The sequence below is a fragment of the Prosopis cineraria genome, unplaced genomic scaffold (genome assembly GCF_029017545.1).
Source record: "Prosopis cineraria cultivar Desert tree isolate PC_DT_omini unplaced genomic scaffold, ASM2901754v1 PC3, whole genome shotgun sequence".
Lineage (NCBI taxonomy): Eukaryota > Viridiplantae > Streptophyta > Magnoliopsida > Fabales > Fabaceae > Prosopis > Prosopis cineraria.
This window is the reverse complement of record NW_026555334.1, coordinates 5,992,402-6,016,992: the sequence shown is the minus strand read 5'-3', so window position 1 is coordinate 6,016,992 and position 24,591 is coordinate 5,992,402. Positions and strand designations below refer to the sequence as shown.

General features: G+C 30.2%; 2 protein-coding genes across 2 annotated transcripts; both read right to left on the bottom strand.

Annotated features, from left to right (window-relative positions):
• Positions 1-439: 439 nt before the first annotated feature.
• LOC129304740 (WAT1-related protein At1g25270-like) lies at positions 440-6,152 on the bottom strand. Its single transcript, XM_054944506.1, has 7 exons — positions 5,959-6,152; positions 5,140-5,202; positions 3,106-3,222; positions 2,423-2,684; positions 1,929-2,087; positions 1,699-1,850; positions 440-662 (listed from the first exon to the last, which is right to left on the bottom strand). Exons 1-7 carry the CDS (start codon positions 6,150-6,152, stop codon positions 440-442), a joined length of 1,170 nt encoding a protein of 389 aa, XP_054800481.1.
• Positions 6,153-16,286: 10,134 nt separating this feature from the next.
• On the bottom strand, positions 16,287-23,038 carry LOC129305079 (WAT1-related protein At1g68170-like). Its single transcript, XM_054944997.1, has 7 exons — positions 22,720-23,038; positions 21,504-21,566; positions 19,538-19,654; positions 18,798-19,053; positions 18,172-18,330; positions 17,733-17,884; positions 16,287-16,761 (listed from the first exon to the last, which is right to left on the bottom strand). The coding sequence occupies exons 1-7, from the start codon at positions 22,920-22,922 to the stop codon at positions 16,509-16,511; spliced, it is 1,203 nt and encodes a 400-aa protein (XP_054800972.1). The 5' UTR covers positions 22,923-23,038; the 3' UTR covers positions 16,287-16,508.
• Positions 23,039-24,591: the final 1,553 nt, after the last annotated feature.

Sequence of the window (24,591 nt, the reverse complement as noted above, 5' to 3'; positions counted from 1 at the left end):
ATCTTCTCCAAGAGAGAGCACAAAATCAAAAGCCTTCATGGTTTAGTGGAGTCTCGGATCATATATCCATTATATTATAATATGGCCATCACTTTTGAGAGTGTGTGGGTACCATTTGAAGTTAATTTCTTCCTATAACATGTTTTTGCTTTTCCAAGGACAAGATATTGAGTTGAAAATTGCGACACACTTTCACTAAAAAGTAATGGTATATTCAAGAGTATCTAAACATACACATAGAACCTTACTTCAAACCATTACGATAGCTAGGCATTATATATATGTTTTGGAATATAGGCATAATATGTTCACATATCTCAAACACAATTATTTTTCTACTTTTTCCTCTAAACAACCGAAAATTCTAATGACAAGTATTGCTTGACAATGTATAGCATCTTCTTCTTCATCATTTGATAATTTCTACCTTTTATCCCCGCTATATATCTCGCACTACTTCACTTGTATTTTTTGAAGAATGATGGTAATCCCTAACAAACTCAACCTCACGATGGTTATTATGAGGGTTACGTTTTTCTTCTGCAGCAGATCTCACTGTGATTTCGTGAAGGCTTCGTGAAGGAACAATTGGATTTATCTCCTTGTCTTTTCCCCATAGAACCGCATACACACCACACACTATCAACAACCCACCAATTATGCTGCAAATTTCCAATGCCATGTCATAAAATATAAAGTATGTCTCTCATGCGCACAGACTTAAAAACTCAAATATATTTTAAAAAAATTAGTGCGTATGATTGCGCACAACCATCAATGTGTGTGTATGCATGTGTGTGCAATTTTATGTGTTTATTCATACTCCTGTCCTAATTAATTATATAGTAAAGTTAACTAACTTTACAATTTTATGTGCATGCGAGTGAGTAGTTAATATCTTTAAATTTGTAAAAAAAAAAAATGTAAGACTTTTCAATTTTGCCCTTCACTAAAATTAATGATCATAATAAAGTGTGTTTTGGAATTAAAAGTTTAATAACAACTTGATGCAATTGAAGAGGGTAATATTGGAAAAAAATTATCTACTATATCTTTACCCTATATTCCATCCAGTGCAAAATATAAACATCTTTTAACGATAATTAAAATACTAATAAAATTCTCACTCTCATGAAAATATACATTATTTTACTTTTTTACCTTTAGTTTCAATTTATGATGAGTGAGAAAAAGGTCATCAATTCACAAACATGAGAATTTAAGTTAATAAATACAATGGGTAAAAATTTTTTTCTACAAATACTAAGTTGCTTATATTTTGGACCAAAATTAGTTATGACAAAAGGCTTGTATTTTAGATATGAATGAGGTGTGTTAGAATGGGAAGTGACAACCTGAAAATGGGAAGAGAACAAATGAACAAAGAGCAACAGAAAAATACTACATTTTAAATCAAAACATTAATACTCAAGTTGATAGGTCCTTTCATTTTATTATTAAGCTCAATTTTATTTGATATGAAACTTTCTATATTAATTTAAATTAACTCATACTTAAACATCCTAACACTATATTTAGGATCAAATAGAGGTTCAAAACTTTGCTCTATAATTAGGAGGGGGAATATGCATGTTGCGAATAACGTTTTATACAAATAGGCTTTATAAATGTGCGCGCTTGTGTATAAATTGTGTGCATATGTGAGTGTATGCAAGTTTGTATGAAGATGAAACATACCTTCCAAGATATAGCTTCTCGTCCAACATGGAAAAACCGACTAAGGCCACAAAGACAAGCATAAGAGGATTGAAAGCAGATACATAAAGTGGGCCTTTTATGTCTACACACCATGCCATCACCACTACCATTATTCCAGACACAACTATTCCCTATATTCATCATCATCATCATCATCATCATCCATATAATTAACAAAAATTGATTTATATGAATTAATAATAACACACCGAGTAGGCAGTAGTGAGAAGTCTGACATTCCAACCCAATTTCCATTGAGTCCAATCTCTCTCAAGACAAAGAGCAAAAGCAATAGATGTGATTGACCCTATGACACTCATCAAAGCTATGCTTGAATAATGACATGGGTAACTCTTGCTTATCTTTGTCTATATCACAAGAACAAAACAAAAAGGAAGTCAAATTTCAAGAAGTAAAATATAATCCCTTCACTCAAATTTATAAGACACTTTTGGATGTAATTCGGAATTTTAAAATATAAGATATTTTGATAAAATTAAAGTTTCATTAATTTTACAAATAAAGTTATATTAAATGATAGGTATAATTCTGAAAATTCATATTTGTGTTTTCTTAAAAAGATAAAATTATAAAGTGTATTTGAAAAATTTTGTTGGCAAAATAATTTTGCCCAAAAAAATTTATAAACTAAGATAGAAGAATATGTGGTTGGTATATTATTATTCATTTTGAGAGGAAAGACCTGAATGATGAGCCATAGAGCATAACTGAAGCTGCTTCCTAGAGAACAAAGTGTGCCCACCAAGAGAGCCTTATTACCATTGGAGTAGGATTGTGGTGATGCCACATGTATGTTATGATGATGCAACAAGGTGATGTGGATGGAGCCTGAATTTATATTTATACCTTTGAAAAATGTCAGAATCATAGCCCCACTTATTGCTATTAATGTTCCAATAATCTTGGCTTTTCCTGCTGTTGTACCTAAATTAAATCTTTCCAAACTGTTCACAAATTAAAACACATATATTTAAAGACTCTTAAGACATACAATAAAAATGATCAATTTAAAATTTCAACTCTCCCCCCTATGAACAACCTTTTATGGACCTTTATAGATCTCATAATCACTAGATCAAAGGGACATTACATATATAGAAGCTAAATTTAGAGGGAAAAAGTTTAAGTAAGGCAACGTAAAAGAAGGAAAACTTTGTGGAGGCGAACTTCGAAATGTGTTTCCAATTAATTAAAGTTACAACAATACAAAACCATCACGGAACCTAACCCCCCACACACACATATTTGTCAGAATAAGACAAAGAGTAAAAAGATTGAAAATAAGAATGAGAAATTAAAGAGAGTGAAGAATAAAGTATAAAAAAAAAAGAAAGAAAGAAAGAGAAATGCAATAATGAAACTCACCGGAAGAAGACGGCCATCAAGAACGTGATAGCTGGAGTAAGATTGGCCATGGCCGAAGCAAACGTTGCTGATGTTAAAGCCAATGACTCCAAGTATAGGTTTTGTGACACTGCTCCTCTATGAGTGACCATTATAAATTCACACATTGTAACATTAGTTAATTTATTCTATATTTACTTGTCAAGTACTAAAGATAATATCTGAACATTTCTATTTATAATTATTAGTTAATTTATACATTATAATTATATAAATTTCTCCTCCAATTTTTTGTTTTTGTTTTTGAATTTCAAATGGAGGCAAAAGCCCATAGGCTGAAAAAGGAATAAGAAGGTAATTAAACCCATGTTCCTGGAACTGTATGCAAGGTTATAGTTCATAACAGTTAAACATTGATGAAGTGGTTCCATAACAATGCGTTAATTTCCGCTCCATTTGTAAAACTAACACACAAAGCCTCTCATCTATTCCTTAAATGGTAGTCATTGCTTCTTTTATCAAAAGATGTAAAAACTATAAAAGGTCCCACACATAATAAAAAATATGTACAAAGGATGTACAAACCATCAATTTGACTGAAATTAGATAGCCACATTTCCTTTTATTACCAAAAGATGTACAAACCATGAATTATATTAAAATTGATACAATACTTCGGTAATTTACAAAATACACAAGAAAAATGTGTAATTTTTTATGAACATAGGTCCTATTTGGTTACTAGAATGGAATGTAATGAAATAGATTAAAAAAAATTAACACAAAAAATAAACTAAACCACCATTTTCCCCATGGTAAACATGATAAATTTCATTAATATACATTAATAATGTGGGAATTATCATGTCCCCTAAAAATCTCATAAATCATGATTTCTAATCCCATAAACTAAATTACTTCTCCTCTTATGAATGTGATCATCTATCTTCTTTAATCATCTTATTTTTACCTTTACTTTTTCAATCCATTCCTTTCTAGTAAGCAAATGAAGTGATGGTGTATATTTTATTCTTCATTTGTAGGGAAAGCTTGTGTTGGTTTTAAATACATAAAAAGGCAGCCTGTGTAACCATCAATGTATTATATAAATGTTAAATCTTTTTTTCCTATTACTCCAATGTGCGATTAAATATCCATGCAATTATGCACGGGGCAATGGTGGCCGGCGCTAACATAATTAATTACGAAAAGTCCATGTAATTGATTTACTATTTAATAGGATATCTAATAAAGTTTTGAAAATAAAGGAGATATTGGTGTAATTTCAATAAAATTTACCATGTAAATCATTCTAAAATTATTCATATATTAAAATTAAATTTTAATCCTATCATATGAATGCATAACTTTGCAGAATTCAGCAACATACATACTCTGAATAGCTTTATATAAATAAAATGAAATACAAGTGTTGCTTGTTAGTTATACGCAAAAATAGCAAACCATGGCCTACTCAGTATTTATAAAAACAGTCTCCAGACACAACCGATTGGACTTGAGCTGTGAAAATAAAATAAAAATAAAATAAAAAAATACATACATTTCTTTATAAAAATATTATTTTAATGGTGAGCAATGAGTGACAGAGAACAAATAAAATCTATTTTTTTAAAAAAAATTTGAGACCTAAAAAAGAGATTTAAATCCTTTAAAGTTGGGATTGGTGATAAATTTATGTGAATTTTTTTAGTTATTTTATTATTGTTTCCAAAATATAAAATCTTCTCTCCCTTTCTCAAAAAAGAAACTTCACATAAATTCAATACCAGAATCTGAATCCCTACAAAAGACTGCTTATTTAATTTCACGTAAAGTTACAAATGGAAGGCGGATATGTAAAGGGTCACGCATCGCCACGAAACTACTTCGATGCTTTGCATTATTTAGTTCCTTCTAAAACTGCTTCTTCAAGAAAAGGTGACAGCTCACATATCATCAATTTCCTTTTTAATTAACTTTTTGTCATTAAAAAAAATACATATTAATAAACTAGTTTTTACCATACATAATAATTATTAATTATTTGATACATACCCAATTAACCCGCATAGAGATGCCTGAAACAGTATGCTCCAAGTCATCTTTGGTCTCTTGTTCCTGCAAAATAATCAACCATTAGTCATAATTTAATAGAAAATAAAAAAACTCTAATTTCCTTTATTAAGCATATATATATATATATATATATATATGAGAGCACAAATAAGGCCTTTTCCTTCCCCCCCCTTCCCCTTCTCTTTCTTTTCTTGGGTTTTATTCTATTATCTAGCTCAAATAGAAGATTATTTAATTTCCATTACCACCATAAAATGCTTTGTCTTGTAGTAAAACAGCAAAAAACTAAAAATCTAAAGGAGAATGACAACAAAGTCTCAAAACTTGAAATTTTTGATAGTTAACTCTCAAAAAAAATTAAAAATAAGTTGCAACTGAGTTATATTTAAATTTAATTGTCTTATTTATAGTTAAAATTCTTAAATTTATAACTATTTAAATCAATATTTATAATTAATTTTTTTAAAAATTTTGTCAGGAACTTAATTGTCACAAATTTATTGTTTTAGGACTTTAATTTCATTTCTCAATTACCTATGTGCATACATATAACCAAGATCTGTGTTAATATTTCTTATTATTTGTTTATATGTTTACTTCTATTAAAAGCAATCCTATTCAAAACATTGTTAAATTCACACATCTCCTCACTAGAATTAAAACCTTTCCCTAGATACCCAGTTCCCGTTGGTAATATCAGTGTTCATATTATTGCTTCACAGCAACACAGAATGAAACATAGCAACATAGACACATAGTCAAAATATTGTCTGATATAGTGATGATTAATGAATGGACCTTTCCAGAACGAGAGCAAGAGGTGCAATGAAAGCAGTGGCGAAGATAAATCGATAAGCAATGACGACTCTCAGGTTCATGCCATCGCTGACCGCGATCTTGTACAGCACATTGACGCCGGCGAATGTTATCTGAAGCACCACCATCAACATCGCGGGCTTCAACCCAACCACCACATTCCACACATCCACCATCTTCAGAACCACCACAACCAGCGGCTGGAATCAGTTCGGGTTGCAGGAACAGAAGGGAATTGCAGGAAGAGAGTGTAACAGTAGGGTTTAACTTTAACAGTATATCAGTGAAGAGCTAGGAATTAAGGACGAAGGTGAAGAAGAAGAAGATGGTATTTAATTTATTATATGGATCGGAAACTATTGAAGATAAGAATTACACTTGACGCCATCGATTGCGTCTGAAACTGTGGTATTTGACACGTACTTGCTCTTCTGGTCATCTTCCACAGTCCATTCACCTCTCTGCCAGTGCTCACTCACATGACGACCCTTATTTTCTGTCCATTAACCTCCATCGGATGTTACTTGTGCACACAAGTCAAGAGTGTGTGCCGATGTATGCAAGATATGTACAAATCATAACCAGTTTTCGTGTGTGTGTTGTGTGAGATCCATTTGGAAGCATTATATTTTTGAGTAAGACAAATGTTGAGGTTATCCATAATCATGCATGCGTCCACACACATACGCTCGCATATATATATATATATATATATATAATTGAGTATTTTTTTTTTCTTGCAATGCACGGAAAGTATAATAACTTTTTTTTTTCTAAAAAAAGATTGCAGCTATATTTTTTTCTATTTAAATTCTATGAAAATATTTGGAAAATTAGTATTAAAGGTATCGGAATGAAATTGTGCATGCTTCAATTCAATTAGCCACTAGTGTAGAATTTATATTTTATAAAGAATTTTTAACATTAGTTAAAACACATCCACTGTTGAAAATAGAAGTGATAGTATTTTTATAATATTAAAAGCCAATATAAAACTTTCAACAGTAGGTAACATATCACCTATTGTTGAAAGTGAAAATTTAAAAAAAAAATAAAAAATTGTCACTTTCAACAGTGGGTGGCTCAAACCCATTGTTGAAAGTGAAACTTTCAACAACGGGTGAGAACCACCCACTATTGAAGTTCACTTATTGTTGAAGGTGGCAATTTAAAAAAGATAAAAAAAATTTCACTTTCAACAGTCGGTGGCTTTCACTCGCTATTGAAATCTAGAATTAAAAAAATTAAAATTCTTTATATTCAACAGCAGGTAATACTTCACTAGCTATTGAAAGTTAGATTTCAATAGTAGGTGATGTGTCACCTGCTGTTGAATCTGATTCAAATTTACATTAAAAAAATTGCCCCCTCCTTTTTCATTATTCATCATCTTCTACCCCACACCTCCACCGTCGGCCCCCACCCCTCCCCTCCCCTCCCCTCCCCTCCCCCTACCTTGTTGCCCCCTCCCTTCCCCTTCCCTCACCTCGTTAAAAGTAAACTTTTAACAGTAGTTATGACTAGAACTAGAGTTAAAAGTGGATTTTTAACATTGGTTATGGCTAGAACTACTATTAAAAGTTTTCTTTTTTAAAAAAAATTTCATGAGCAACTTTCAACAGTATACATAGACCTACTATTGAAAGTTTATTTTTAACAGCGATTATCCAACTGTTGTTAAAAGTCACATACTTTTAACATCTCTTGAAACAACAACGGTTGCAGAACTGCTGTTAAAAGTTTTTTTTACCTACTATTAAAAACTTATCCTGTAATAGTGAGCTATATGGAGAGAGTTAAAAGAATGTACATTTGTTAGGGTAAATAATTAATAGAGGGATTTGAATTCTCTTCATACTTTTCTTCAATATCTCTCTCTCCCTATCCAATCTCATCCATCTATTTAATTATTATTTTGATTTGATTGTTTGATATTGCTAATTATGACACCAAAATAAATAGGTTATTCGCTATTATCATTTAAATGCTTTTGAAAATATGATCATAATGCTTACTTATGATATATTTTTTTCAGGGTTAAGGTGTATTCTTATCCCTGAATTTTTTTTAGGAGCAATTTTACCCCTTATTATTTTTCTAAGGAGCGCTAGGCACCTTGTAGAAGCATTTTTTTTGCTATTCAAAAAAATAATTTAGGGGTAAAATTGCCCAAGTTATGAGTACAAGGATAAAATTGCTCCTCAAAAAAAAATTTAGGAGTAAAAATGCACCTTAACCCATTATTTTAATATCATAATTAGCAATGTTACACTATTAAACCAAATAAATAATTAAATGAATGGATGATATTAGATATGGAAGGATGCATTGAGAGATAGTATGGAGAGAATGTAATGTAAATTTGAAAAATTTTCATTTAAATGAGAATAAAATTAAAAATTTATTCTATTTTTAGGTAAAGTTAATAATTTAACTATCCCTTCTTAGTTTTAATGAGACAAGTGAGATGCCTTATAATAGAAACTTGGAGAAGTATAGGTTTTTTTTTTTTTTGGCTACCTCTAGTTAGATTCGGTGGCAAGTTTTGCATGGAAACTTGAATAACTTGAATTGGAGTCCTAAATTTTAAGATGTGGGTCTCAAAAGCTGAATTTTTTTTAATAAAAATACTATTATGTTGTAGAATGAACAATGATGATGTAACACCAACATTTGACGTGGCGACAATGCCTACATAACAATAAAGCTATCATTTATGCAATAACCCAAACGAACGAACATTTTTGAGAGAACTTTTTCTACAGAAATGAAACCACCTCCTCCCCTCCTAACCCTCTTATACAGTTAGGATCACGAGCCGCATGTTGACAGCTATAATACGAGAATAAGGCTACGATTTAATCCACCTATTATAAATATTTCATGTGTTTAGATTGCATATGTTAATAGCTATAGGTAGGTGCAAATGCAGATATTTAAACCAACTCATACATGATTCAACAAAGATTCGATCACTTATAATTGATAAGTTATGAAATTATAATTTTCAATTATAATTTTTAATATTGCTGATTTATGGTCATGTGTTATTTTGTTAGCAATTAAACATGTTGTATATATATATATATATATATAGGGTTAAGGTACACATATATTTTTAAAGTTTCCATGCAGATACATCTCATATTCTTAAGTTTTTTGGCACAATTTCTCCCCAATGTTTTTCAATTTGATATAATTTCACCCTAACTGTTAGTTGACCATTAACTTATTAAATTCAATCGTAAATGCCTCTGTTGGATGGCCATGTAGGAGTCCCTGTCCAAAGTCTTTTTCTATTTTCTTTGCCATGTCAATTCTTTTTCTTCTTCCTCCCTTCCTCAATTTGAAAACTGATAAACCAAAACAATTCCCAGAAACAAAACAATTCCTTGATAAACTAGAACAAAATCTAAGCTATACAATTTCAGTCCAATTCCCAGAAATCGATAAACCAGAACAATCACTAACCCAACAAATTAAGAACACAATTAGGGCAAGAACAATCATGCAGAAGTAGAAGACAGGGAAGGGGAAGGGGACTGATTCGATCATGGTGAGAGGAAATCAACACAAATCAAAATAAAATTTCACAACAAAATCAGATTACATTTTACAGCAAAATTTGACCTAGAATTAAAGGACCTTGGAACCAAAATCAAATCTGATTGTAGTTGAAGAAGAAGAATCAAAGGACCTTCGAACCCAAACCTTCGAACCTGGACCATCAACCTTTGTTCCCACCATCAACCTTTTGAATATGTTATTCTGCTTCAACGTTTGCCATCTCCTTTGCCTTTGAAGGTCAAAGGTCAACAGACCTAGTGGTCTCAAAAAAAGAGCAAAGGTGTGGGTGCATAACAAATCTGAAGACCCGCCGTCGCCACAGCGAAGAGTTTCCATCACCGCCACAATTGCAAGAAGAGAAAGGGACAAGAAGGAGGAGGAGGTGCCATCAAATCTCTGCTGTAATTGAGGTGTATGTCCAAGTCATGGCTTGTGACACTGCATTTTCAACGAACATCCCAGCGCACCCATTGATTCCTCTACACAACTGCTTAAGATTCTGGGAAGGGGGAAAAAAAGAAATTATTCTTCAAATCCAAGAGATATGAAGGCATAGATTCGAACCCAGATTTGATGAACGAAAACAATGGAAAGATGTATAGCAACCCAACTATGAGAACAAGCACCCTTGCAATTAATAACCCAGATCAAGATTGTCTTGAAACATTACCACAACATCAAAATCCCATCCACTCTCCTAGTTCGTAGCCTCACACACTGGGTTCATGGGTAGAGGAAGAAGACCAGGAAGGGTAAGGTAACTGGTTTGATTGGAAGGGTAGAAGACCAGATGAAGGAGACGAGGATGGAGAAGGGAAATTGCTTTAGAATATATGATAGAACACATTTATTACTCATTTTTATATGTCAATTAGCATCATTTATTATGTTTTATTAGCTTAAGGTGCACATACATTGCATTAAAAGTGAAATTTTGCCCAAGTGCTTAGGTTTTGTGTACTAGAGGTATTTTAATTCAAAAATTAAACTTTCAAGAAAACGTATGAAAAAATTAGTCAAAGTGTATTTTAAGTGCAGAAGAAGAGTGGTTAAATTATATTTTATAAATTTATTTTAGTCTGGAAGTAATTAAATAAAAATCAACACTTTTCATTGACTTTTTTAAGTGTGCTTGTTTGACCTAATTTTGGGTTTGCATTTGTGTGAGAATTTTTGTATGATTTTATGCACCCAAAGACTTGGATATTCTAATGAATTCTTTCTTCTAAATATGAATTTAATTTTGCATTTTAATTAAATTTTATGAAGCTACATGTTATTAAATTGAATTATGTATATTTTGTGATATAGGTAATATGTGACTTAGCTTGTGTATCAATTGGGTAAATGAGATCAAAGCTTCAAGGAGCCAAATCTGATCATTTTGGACGTGCTTCTCTCCTAATTGGGTAGACAAGATCTATTTAAAATGTGGATGAAGTATGGGATTAACTTGACACACATTAGAATCATCTATAAACTAATAGAAGAGTACCATCTGACAAGCCTCTTCCATGCGTTTTGGTCTCAATTGCTTTATAATTTTATTTTATTTTATTTTATTTTATTTTAATTAAGGGATCAGATGAAGCAACACAATATGCACGCAAAAAAGGCCACAATTTCAGATCATTCACTCATTTAGACAACAAACTCATTTATCTCTTTCATTTTCTCTCACTTATTCTTCATTTTCTCTTTCAAGCTTCTGCACATCCATCCACCTTTCCTCCATTTTCAGCTATCAAATTCACACAATTCTTCCACCATTCTTTTTTTCTCACTTGTGTAATATTCCAAAGTACATTTATAAAATTAGAATAAATAATAAAGTAATTTTTGATATTTTATTAATTGTTAGGGGGAGATCAATAAGATATGTTGGCCGTGCAATGGATTTTCTCTTGATCTTTACTTGTTAGGTTGTTCGTTCGAATCTTAGTGGTGCATGGAGAGAGAATTTTATTTTTTATTTTTTAGCTTAATCTAGATGAAATTACATGTTTGCCCTAAAAAAAAAAAAACAGAAACAGAACACAAAAGCAGAGAAGTCAGAAACGCAATTAATATACTCCTCCTCTGCCATTGTATTTTTTTTGGGGATTTCGCTAGAAGTCGAGAGAGAGAGAGAGAGAGAGAGCTGGATCCCTTCATTGTTCCTCCTCCCTCTCTGTCCGTCGGTCGGTGATCGTGGGTGCGCTTCTTGCCGCCGTCGCTGGAAAATCGAAGGTGCGCCAGATTTTCTCTTTTTCACTCTTCATCCCTGCTGCGTCATCTCATTTGTTCTTGCTTCTTCTCCTATCTTCTTCCTTTTGGTGGCTGGCGTGAGTTAGCGTTACCGGCGAGTGCAAGAGATAGTTGGATGCTGTTGGAAGATCGATTTATGGTTTCTCTCCTCCTCTGTTTCACTGTGATATCTTCCGACTTCCTCCCTCCCCATTTTCGCGTGACAGAATTCTCTTCTCTTTCTTTCTGGTTTGCTGCCCCTAATCTGAATCTGATGTGGAACGCCCATATGGTTGGGAAAGCTCTGATCCTTTCATCTCATCTCTCATTCATTCCATAGGTGAGGAAATTTCTACCTCTCTTCTCTTCCTCATCGGATTTGTGTGCGCATGAATGATGGGTGGCTGAAATTATGAACTTCTTTCTATGTTAAATTGTTGTGCGTGAATGAGTAGAGCTGTAGAGGTGGGAATCCAAAACTAGATGAGTTGCATGTTTTAAGAAAGCTCACTTGATTACTTTGGCTAATGTAAGAGGAGGAAAATGAATTTACGTTTGATTTTCTTTTTGAGTTTAAATTAATTCTTGGTGGGATGAGTAAATATACACACATATATGATAAATTCAAATATTGATGCTGATAATCATTGGGCAAGTAATTGGAGGTTAAGAAACTCCGTTAAATGGCTTGAAAATGATGTACATAAAGTGTTTGACATAAAGCCAAAGAAAAAGCTATAAACCAATGGAGTAAATACTTATGACTAAAATAATATAGAGAAATCTTAGGATATATATAAATGGAAGTGAATTAGGAAACTTTGAGTTACTTAATTTGCTTTTGATTATATAAATGTTGAATAGGAAATTGTTTAATTTGAACAAAGGCTAATAAAATTTATAAAGAAATTTTATAGGATTTGGAAGAAGAAAAATTTGAAAGGAACTTTGGAAAAGAAAAAAATATTTGACTGATAATTCAAATATCATGTTTGGTTGTTCTTATGGTAACTTTTAGGACACTTAAAGTATTTGATGAAAGGATGAAAAAAAAAAAACTGAAATGAGGTCAAGGCAAATGGAATAAGTTACAGTAAGAATTGTTTTATTATTATTATTAATATTATTATTATTATTATTTTGAAGACTTTAAAATTTTGAATATAGTTTATATATGTATTCTTGACATTTATTGATTAAACTTAACATGTAATTTTATTGTAAATGGTGACAGATTAGAGATTTTCTTCTCTATTGGTTTAAAATTAGCTTGGATTGAAGATTTTGGATTTATGAAATGTATAAAATAAATAACAATGATATCATTTGGGTGTTAGGGAATTAAGAAGCAGATAATATTATAAAAACAAATGATCAAGAGTAATTCATACACTTGAAAATATTTCAGGTAAATGAATAGCATCCCAGTGACTCGTTGGTAAATTCATTTTTATAAAAATATTGGTTTAGCATATTCATGCACCATCTCTTTTATTTACATAACATTTTTATTTTGCAAGAATAAATGATAAAGTATTTTATTTATTTATTTTTATGGTTCATAATCTTAATTTTATTTTCAACTATCATGCATGGAAATATTTTCATTATATTATACTTTATTATATTATATTTTTATGGAAATAGTTGGGATTTATCTTTCAATTGAACATCTAAAAGTATCTACTATATTGAAAATGTTGAGAAGAGAAAATATATTAATTTTGTCCACCAATGCACGTCTGATTTAAAGTGTAAGATTGAATCAAAATACTGGTTGCTAACAATAATACTGTTAGCCTTTGACGCGCCATGGTACACCTAACTAACAGGGTGCTTAGGAGGTGCTAACTCTGTGCAAAGGCCAATGCACATGGTATGGAGGGACGGTAATTCGTGAATATTGTATTCACGCTTGTTTTCGTAGGCCTATGCCTGCACTTGTTTCGCAGCTTCTATCTTCATTTAGTTACTTACCCTCATAGACTATGTGTCTATACTTGTCAATTGTTCTGATAAAGTTCCATTGTAATGTTAATTTTTAGAAACTCATTGTTTTAAATTTCTTTTTCTATTAAATAAATTGTTATTTGATCATAAATGATTTTATAAGATGAAATAACTCAATTGTAAAGCAAAGGGTATAATTTGAATTTTTTTTATTATCACCTTTAATCAACTAGGTATCTATTTGGTTCATATATTTAGATTAGATTGTTTATACTACGTAAAGTATTTTCGTTATAATAATAGTTATTTTTGTGAAGATCAAAATGTTTCATAAATATTTTCTCCCTTTACTTTACTGAAATCTAAATTAAGACATTATTTACTGAAAGTTTATTTTTGGTCTCAAATAATATAGCAGACATTGTATGTTCTGCTGACCACTGAGAGATTTTTTGCTGAGCAAGGTGGACATTTTTTTTTTGTAAATATCTCTTTTTCATATAATTATGAAATTTATGTATTATCTTGTGAAAATATGGTTAGGTACTCTACATAGACTATAATTAGGGTTCTTATTTGGTTATATACCTTGTCTGCTAGCTAGATGGAGCTATGCTCTTGATTTTAGTAATATTTTGCTTGTAAAAAATGTATTGCAAAATTTTTGAGAAGTCATATTTATAAGGGAGGTGTTTTTGAAATTCTTATAAAAGTATTAAGGCTAAATGGATATGTGTTTTGTATACATATCCCATGTTGGTCGCTTTTATAATTCATGATGTGACAACTTGGCTGAACACACCCCTTCCATTTGCAAAGACAATTGAACCTTGGATCCACCATTTTCATGGAGTCCTACAAGGCTAGGTCAAGTACTTGGGAGGGTAAGATGATGATGATATTTTCTAGCTAAATTCTAAATGGAATCCTAAGAAGGAGTTGATGGAAGAGAAGCATTGAAGATTATCTTTGACTAAGCTCATCCTAATCCTTATCTTGTTTCATTTTAATTAGTAGACTATAACTACGATTGAATTGCAGTTCATTTTGACTTCAGTATTATAGTTGGTTGTAAATGGTTGTATTGAAACAAGATTGTTGACTTGATTTTTTCTCCCTTTTGTCATTGGAATTTTGGCAACCTTGAGTTTATTACATTGGAATGTGATTTTCAATTGGTGATAATCTTGCATTGACTCTATATAGTTGTGTTTGGCTAGTATTTGATCAAATGCTTGAGTTACATAGTTTTGTAATTGAGTTACCTTTGGACCATGGCAATTTGGAGGAGAGATTTGACTAAACACTTGGTTAATTTCTAAGCTAAACTAGTGAGGTAACTTAAGGGCTTGTAATTTTGTCTTATGGAATTGAATTAGTGAAGCTAGGTTACCTAAAATAGTTGTTTTAGGGAATCATCATTTTTAGCCAAGGGAAAAAGTTTGAGTAAGCTGCCACATTCATTTACAAGCTAAGATTCTTCTATTAACAATATGCTAGGTTTCCTACTTGATAAGGGAAATTCATCACACACATTTTAGTTTAGGTTGCAAGTTTAATTCATTAGGTAATTAGGTAATAATTTCAATCATTTTGATTAATCTATTCACCTAGTTTATTTGACTAAGAAGTCTGAATCACCTCCTTTTAAGAGGACCTAGGGTTGGCCTAAATACTACATTTATGTTAATTCTAGTTTAATTTTAAGAGATAAGCGACTAAGTTCCATCCATATGACATGTGGGGGAAGGAGAAAGATTGACGTGGATATATTCTTTTTTTTTTATTTTTAATTTTTAAAATGTGAGGTGCCAACAAATTGAGTCAAAGTTAGATTAAAGGTCAGCACGATCAAAACTTGATGGCACAGTGAAATCATGCCAAATGAAAAAACATTGGGGTGAAATTATGCTAAAAATATCTTAAGAATCTAAGGTATGCTTATGTGAAAACTTTGAAGGTAGATTTGTATTTAAACCCTATATATACTACATGTGCATTTAATATTATTTTTATCTAATTATTACATTACTAATTCAATTGTTGGTGTAACCGATTAAATCATAAAAATTGAGACCCAATGACCTTTCCATTTCAATACTTGGTTTGGCTTTTAAAAGATTGATGAGTGAAAAAGAACCAAGATGCTTGAAGAAATGAGAAAAGGGACTTGAATGAGAGAGAAAGCTTTATTTCACATTTAAATTACAAAATACATCAAATTACTAACTTTTTGCTCTCCCCCTTCTTGTCACTCTTCTTCCTCCTTCTCTTTCCTCTCTCCCTTCTATTTTTACTCACTACGTTACGCCACTTCTCTCTTCACCACCTTTTTCACCACACTTGGCTTCCTTGTTGCCACTTCATTACGTTGCCCAAATAACTCACTGTGTCCTATTTATAGATGAAAAATGTGTGTGCCCTCAACAAGCCACTCTTCTTATTTGGAAACCTCCTTTACATTGTCTTGCTTTCCAAGTTGCATTTTAGTTTTATCATTATTTTTTTCCATTTAGTGAACCATTTAAATTAGTGATGATATTTAACAAAAATTAGAGATGCAAGTGTTGAAACTGAAATAACCAATTTAATGTCAAATCCAAATTATTAAATATTACACTGGATGTTACAATTTACATATAGATCCTTGCATATCATTCCTGTTAATTTAAGACTATAATATATTTGTACTAATAATGTGATCAGATATTCTTTCCGATTTTCCTCTAAACCACCAATTTAAGTGTATTGCTTGATATTGGTTCTTCTTCTTTATCATTTGGTAATTTCTACATTTTATTCAAGCTATCAGGAACTACTTCACTTGCATTCTGTTGAATGATTGAACGATCACTATGACTAACATATTCATCAACCTCATGATTGTTGTTATGAGGGCTGCTTTTATCATCTTCTGGTGATTTCACTTTGATTTCATGAAGGTTCTGTGATGCAGCAAGTTGATTCATATTCTCCATCTCTTTGCCTTTTCCCCATAGAATCATGTATAATCCACACACTATCAACAAGCCTCCTATTATACTGCAAATTTGCAATACCAAGTCATAAAATTATAATGTAAGTCCAACATATAATTCAAATGTAATGTGCGCATGAGTGCACACAAGCATACGTGTTCATATGCACAAAAAATGTTACACATACAAGCTTTTTAGAAACTAAAAAAACTCCCTCGGATGTGTCTTGTAAAGTCAACTAAATACGGTTTAGAATCTTAATTTCATCAAAAAGAAAGGTGAACTTCCAAAAATATCCTTTGTTTAATAAATGAGAGAGTGAGAGAAAGAAAAAAAATTTAAAGAATGAAATAATGAGGAGTAGTTTTTAAAATAAGCTTCATTAATACTTCCTCCGATCTTTAATATATATAAGACAAACTTAAACAACTCCATGCTTATTGATGAAGATAGTTATATCCTAAAAATTGTTTTTTTTTAAAGAATCCAACTTTTCAACTTTGCCATTCTTTATAATCAGTAATTAATCATGATAGATTTCTCTGTAGAAATTCAAACCATGCATCATAAATAAGTAATAGGTAAAATTTGAAAAGAAAATTAATTACTCTAATTTTGTCTTATATTAAGGACAAAAAAAAATTTCAAAGTTTGCCTTATATTAAAGACTGGAAGGAGCATCAATGAATCATTATTTTACCAAAAAAAAAAAAATCTTATACTTCCTTTGGTTCCATTTATAAGCTAGAGAGAAAGATGAACATTTTTTGTTCTAACTATAAGATATGTCATTAATCTTTATCACAAATTTTCACTCATCCATAATATTCATAAATAGGGGTAAATTTTGAAACTAATTAATTTTTTAGACAGAGAATTAATAAATAATTTTAAGATAAAAAATGTTAATAGTAACTTACAAATAGGACTAGATGGATGGAGTAAAATAGAGTGAAAGTAGTATTTATAAAAATAAAAAAAAACTGTGCGTACATGAGTGTGTGTTGCATTAATATGAAAAGCAAGCATGTGTACCTTTCAAGATATAGCTTCTCATCTAACATGAGAAAACCAGCAATTGCCACAAATACAAGCAGAAGAGGATTGAAAGCAGCCACATAGAGAGGGCCTTTCATGTCCAAACACCATGCCATCATCACCACCATTACTCCAGAAACAATTATTCCCTGTATTCAAGATTACAACAAATTTCATTCATCCAAATCAAATGAAATATAAAAATTTATTTTAACAAAATATGTCCATCTAAGTAGATAATGATCAACAAGTAGTGCATGAACATAAGGATAATAAGGAGTCATATTTTAACAATTTTGGAATAAAAATAATTCAAAATCGAGTTCAAAATATCAAAAATCCTATTCATAAAGTTGATAAGATGGCTTATAACATACGTATAGGCCATTCTAAGATTGCTAACAATCCTAAGAGTTGAAACTAATATACAACATACCGCATAAGCCACTGTAAGAAGCCTAATATTCCAACCTAGCTTCCATTGAGTCAAATCTCTCTCAAGGCAAAAAGCAAATGAAGTTGATAAGATTGCTGCTATCAAACTCATCAAAGCCGTGCTCGAGTAATAACATGGATAACTCTTGCCCATCTTAGCCTGTATTGCAACAACCAAACAAATGTCAAATTTGCAATTAGTTGAACTTCCATTTGATTAACATGATAATGTTGAACACACTTAGTTCAACTAATTAAGAAAATTGAATCATTTTATATAGTTTAATATCTTGAATTTAAGTCTTGAAATATATATGCACTTGCATTAAAAAAAATGTTAAAATTATGATAGATCTATGCAGTTGTTGTTGATAATACTGTTATCACATAACGGGAACTCAAATTAGTATGAGCAGATGGTAGTAATTCCACCAAATATTTTAAGATACTAAATGAATAAATAAAAAAAGTGAAAATCATGTTAAAAAAATCTCCTTTTTCATTTGAAAAAATTATGTTCATTTTCACTTTTTTCAGAGAAAGACCTCAACCTCATGTTAAAAAAAAAAAATCTCCTTTTTCATTTAAAAAAAATTATGTTGATTTTCACTTCTTTCAGAGAAAGACCTGAATGATGAGCCATAAAGCATACGTGGCGCTGCTTCCAAGAGAACAAAGGGCGCCCAAAAGAGACTTGATACTTGATGAAGATAGTACTGTTGGCACGTGGTTGTTTTGATGATGCATCAGGGTAACGTGGAAGGATCCTGTGTTTATTTTTGCTCCTTTCAATAACGTTAGGATCATAGCCCCTCCTATTGCCACTATTGTTCCAATGATCTTGACTTGTCCTGCTACTGATCTTAAATTCAATCTTTCCAAACTGTTCACAAATTCAAGCGCATACAATTTAAAATCACCAAATCAACATTATGAACATTAGTTAGAGTTAATAAAAAAATTAGATTACTCAAGTGCATTTAAATAAGCACCATAATATATAAAACTGAATTTAGGGAGGGGGAAGGGGTTAATTAAACAAAAACTACTAAAAATAAAAGAGAAAACTTTTCTTTATGACGAATTAAAGTTTAAATTTTTATGAAAAAAAATATTTATATTTAATGTTTATTATTGTTCTCAATAGGAGGATTGTTTTCAATGAGATGATACTGGATATCTATGAACAATGAAAAAAAAAATTTCTTTGATGCAAAGGTAGACTTGAGTTGGATATGTTACAAGACAAAACCATCACAGAACCAAGTTATATTTTAGAGAGAGGTATAGAGATTATATTGAAGCTAAGAAAAGAAATTAAATAAAAAAACGTATAAATAAATGAAGAGAAATGAAATGAAACTCACCGGAAGGAGACGGCCATGAGAAAGGTGACGGCTGGAGTAAGATTGGTCATCGTGGAAGCAAATGTTACTGATGTTAAAGCCAACGACTCCAAGAATGCGCTTTGTGACATTACTCCACTACGTCATAATTATATAGTTAATTTATGCCATTTGTTTCTCACTAACTAATAATAATAATAATAACAATATCTAAGCACTGTGTGTTTGTGAAGGAAATACGTGTCCTGAAAAGATAGTATAATTTATACTAAAATTATATTCATATGATCAAAATTAAAATGTTAACCTAACATTAATTACTAATCAGTCATTGTGCACATTCATTAACATACATAATCTGAATAATTATATATATATATATATATATATAAAGAATGAATGTGAAGATTGATCGTCACTTAATTAATAAATTGTACATGGAAATAACAAAACATTTTGGAATAAGTATTTAAATATTTATAGATATTATCTCTTGATACGTCACCGATTCCCACTCATGAGTGTGCAATGTGTGTTCCTCTGCAATTGTCCCCAAATAATAACGATGATGATGAAATTGACTCTCTCTTGGCAAAAATTAATGATAATGGTGATGATGATGACAATATATCAACCTTTTTTGTAAAAAGAAAAAATAGTTTAAACGGTAGTGAGTGACAGGGAAGCAAGAAAATGCTTTGATGTGCGTAAAGTTACAAAAGAAAGGTGGAACAGGAGTCAAGCTTCACTGCGTCTATTTATATGCTTTAAAAAAAAAAAAAAAAACCTTTGTCTTTAAAGTGAAGTTTAGAAAAAATGACAACAAAGTCCTCAAACATAAAATCTATAACAATTAAGTATCCAATAAAATTAAAAAAATTAATTACAAATATTGATTTAAATAATTATAAACATAAATACTAACAATAAATTTAAAGTTGTATTTAAAATTTAAATATTTTATTTATAGTTAAAACTTTTAAATTTGTAAATACTTGAATCAATATTTACAATTGATTTTTCAGATAATTTTATTGGGATTTAACTATCATAAATTTGTTGTTATGGGTTTTTAATATCATTATCCCTAATGTTAACTTTATATTTATTATTGTCAAACTCTTAAGTTAACTCTCTGAATTTATTATTTTCATATTTTTCACTTATAAAATCGTGTTAACTTATTCATAAACTCATATTAGATGAAACTTAGTTACACTCTTAAATTAAATCTCCAAGTTTATTGGTTTTATATTTCTAGCCTATAAAATCGTATTAATCCACTCAAACTAATTGAATAAGATAGATATATACTGCGTAAAACTTGGTTCACAAAAGTAATAGGACTTAGTTCAATGAAAAATAAAATTAAAAAATAAAAACCTAATATTAATAAAAAAGAAAACAAAAAATACCAAAAATAAGTTGCCCTATTTTGAAATTTCTATGTTGAGTATAATAATGTATAAATGTACAAGGATTTAATCTCAATGAGTTATATTTGAAATATATTTGAATTAAATTATAATTAAATTTTATATTTTAACTATTTAATCATATGCTTTTAAATGTTATTTATTTATAAAGGTAAATTTACCATTCAAGTATATATTTTAAGTTTACATCCCTACCATAAATTTATTTAAATTTATGAGTTTAATAACTTTGTTTGTATTCAATTACCTTTAAAAACATCCAATTGCCACTGAGAAAACATCATCCTTTAAGTGTCACATACCTAAAATATAGACAGCCCGCATCTCTCCCTTTTTCTTTTTTCCTTTTTTTTAAACATATATTTAAGACTTGTTTTTAAATATACTTTTAATTTTAATTTTCTTCAACACTCTCATCTCAACTTCATTAAAGGTAATTTAAAGAATTATAGAAGTTTTTTATATTAATTTAACTTCTTTATCTGATTTTCTTGATCTATGTAAAGTAATTAATAGGTTCTTACAGTAATTGCTAATTATTTTATACATACCCAAATAGCCCACACAGAAATGACTGAAACAGTACGCTCCACGTCATCTTTGGTCTTTTATTCCTGCAAAAAATGTGCCCAAATAAGCTATTGAAATTTCTTTCTTCCGCAAGCATATTGGAGCACAAAGATTCTTTTTCCTCTTTTTTTTTAATCTTTCTTGCCTTGTATATTGGGATTATGGATTTTAATTAAAAAAAATTACACCTGGGTCTCATGAAAGAGAATTTATTATTGACAGGTCCCGTAAAATTAATAAAATACTCCCAAATCTCTAATTATGCACATTTATAACCTCGCAAAGGGTATTTACAAGTTGTAAATACTCCTTGTCCAATTATAAATGTCCTTGTCAAATTGTAAATGTGTAAAATTTAAGATTTAAAAATATTTTATGAATTTTAGAAGACCTCTTGGCACGTAATAAATTCTTTTTTATAGGACCTAGATATGATTTTTCCTTTTAATTACTACTATTGCTATAACTGCTTCGTGAATTTTCTCAAACCGTTATGTCATGAGACATAGATCTTTGCCTCGCTCAAATGGTTAATTACCACTGTAAAGCTTTGAGATGCAAAACTGTAGAAAACTAAACAGAGAGTACCTATAATCATTTTCTTGTGACTTTCAAAAAATATCTTAATCCATTACCTTATCTTATGGGTATATTTCCAACTTATAACCAAGAAAATTATTTAATTTATTACATGTATGTATATTATTTTGAATCTTTCATAGTATGCAACAGAAACTAATTAATCTTTCTTATATACTCCCTTTGAATCAAAATATAAGATATTTGTAATTAATTTATAGTTCTAAAAAAATGTTAGTTGAAATTTTAATTTATTAAAAAATTACATCTTTTTAATTTTATCCTCATTAAATATCCTATAGAAGTGTTTTGATAGTGTTAATTAAAGAGTAATGAATAAAATAGGTGTATAGTTGAAAAAAACAATTATAACAACTATCTCATACCACTTCTAAAAAAATATTTTACATTATAGTCCGGGGGGTGGATTTTTCTGGTATATAAAAAGTTGGGAATCCAAGACAAGATTAAAAACATGTGAATAAGACCTCACTTCATTTGGGTCCCTGGTGTGGAACACATGCCGATAAGATTAGTGTTCGAGGTGGTAAAATAACCCTTAACCAAGACAGTACGAGGAATCATATATATATATATATATATAAGAAATGAGTTAACCTTTCCAGAACGAGAGCAAGAGGAGCAATAAAGAGAGTGGCGAACATAAAGCGATAGGCGATGACTATTCTGAGGTCCATGCCGTCGTTGACGGCGAGCTTTAACAGCACATTAATGCCGGCGTACGTTATCTGAAGTACCACCATCAACATCACCGGCTTTAACCCCTCAACCAAATTCCGTACGTCTGCCATCTTCGTCATCGGCGATTGTCAGAACCGGCCACCACAAGCGGCAGCAACGACCCAGCAATCAGTTATCGTTGGGAAGAGACATATATATATAGAGAGAGAGAGAGAGAGAGAGTAGCAGGGATTAATGGTTTCGTCTGTGAAGATGATATATCATTTATAAAGGAAAAGAAGATTATAATTTCCGGAGGAAGAAAGGGGAGCGTTACTTTCTTTACTGCGCATACATTATTGCGATTGCTTGTGGACAGGAAAATGCTGACCACATGCCTGCTACGTGATCTTCTCATCTTCCACTTCGTTAGTCTCACTGAAATTATATGGAAAATTTTAATTTTACTAACATTATACTCCCTCCGTCTCTGTTTATAAGAAAGATTATTATTTTTTACTTAATTTTTTATATAAATAAAATTATATATTTTAATAAGCATTTATTATATATTTTTTAAATCGCTCTTCATAATTTACATCAATGAAAAATAATTAATGTATGCTTATGTTGATTAACATAAGATATTTTAATCTAATTTTTTTAGATATAATTATTATGGTTTAATAACTTTTTTAAATGTGTGATATAGTTTTTTCGCTTATATATAGAAATGAAGGGAGTATATTTTAATTTTTAAATATAATTTACGTTTAAAATAAAAATAAATTATACTAATTAACCCAAAACTAATAATCAAATACATTATAGAGATTTTCAATTTTCTAGAACATATATTTTGACAAATAAATTTCATTATACATGTTTGGCCAAAAATATAAACATTTATATAATTGATGTAGTTGGTATATTTAGATGAATACTACACACCTCCTCTCTCCCACCCACCATAATATAGAGGCTAGAGTGTTTTCTAGAAGTCCTGTTTAGTTTAAAATATAAGGGATTGAGTAGGTTTTACATATTTTTTATAATTATACCCTTACTTGATTATACTCTAATTAATGATTTTGAATAAGACAAATGATTTATTTATTTCACTCTGTAAAATTTTTTAGAAAATCAAATTTTAACTAACTTTTGTTAGAAAGATAAATTAATTAACAATGAATTATATTATGTTCTGAAAAGTATATTTCATTATGCGTGTGTTATAAATTCTCATGTAACTTCTGAATATTTTTTTTAAAGAAAAAATTTATAACCGGTGCTTTTACACACATCATTTATCACATATTAGTTGGGCACTTTAGTGTCCACTAATTGGCTCTTTAATTATATTGATATTTCTTTAGAGGGATACATCGGGATCGACTCGGGCTTTCGCCTTTTGGATGGATGTTTTTTTTCTTGACTAACTTTTCAAAAGAATGACTTTAATCAAGATAACACAAGTGTCTCATCGACACAGATCCTCATCAACTACGTGCGCGCATGTCCAAGATAATGATAATAATGCTCGCAGAAAGTGAAAATACCATTTATAGGGAAAATTACACATAACTCCCGTGGAGCAAACTTATTTATAAAAAAATCTTACAAAATTCAAAAACTATAACTAAATCCCTTGAAACTTGTGTATAATTTGAAATTAAGATATAAAGACAATAATACCCCTATTTAATATATATACATTACATCAATCAAATAATTTACAACTACTTTATCGATAATTATAGCTATAATTTTAACTTTTTATAACTGTAATTTCATATACCTAATAATTAA

Coding starts and splice junctions, on each gene's coding strand:
- LOC129304740 (XM_054944506.1), bottom strand. CDS start 6,152: ATGGTGGATGTGTGGAATGTGGTGGTTGGGTTGAAGCCCGCGATGTTG. Junction 2,685..3,105: donor TTGATGGCCGTCTTCTTCCG/GTGAGTTTCATT, acceptor ATTTGTGAACAG/TTTGGAAAGATTTAATTTAG. Junction 2,088..2,422: donor CTCTATGGCTCATCATTCAG/GTCTTTCCTCTC, acceptor CTTGTGATATAG/ACAAAGATAAGCAAGAGTTA.
- LOC129305079 (XM_054944997.1), bottom strand. CDS start 22,922: ATGACGAAGATGGCAGACGTACGGAATTTGGTTGAGGGGTTAAAGCCG. Junction 21,567..22,719: donor CTTGCTCTCGTTCTGGAAAG/GTTAACTCATTT, acceptor CATTTTTTGCAG/GAATAAAAGACCAAAGATGA. Junction 18,331..18,797: donor CTTTATGGCTCATCATTCAG/GTCTTTCTCTGA, acceptor GTTGCAATACAG/GCTAAGATGGGCAAGAGTTA.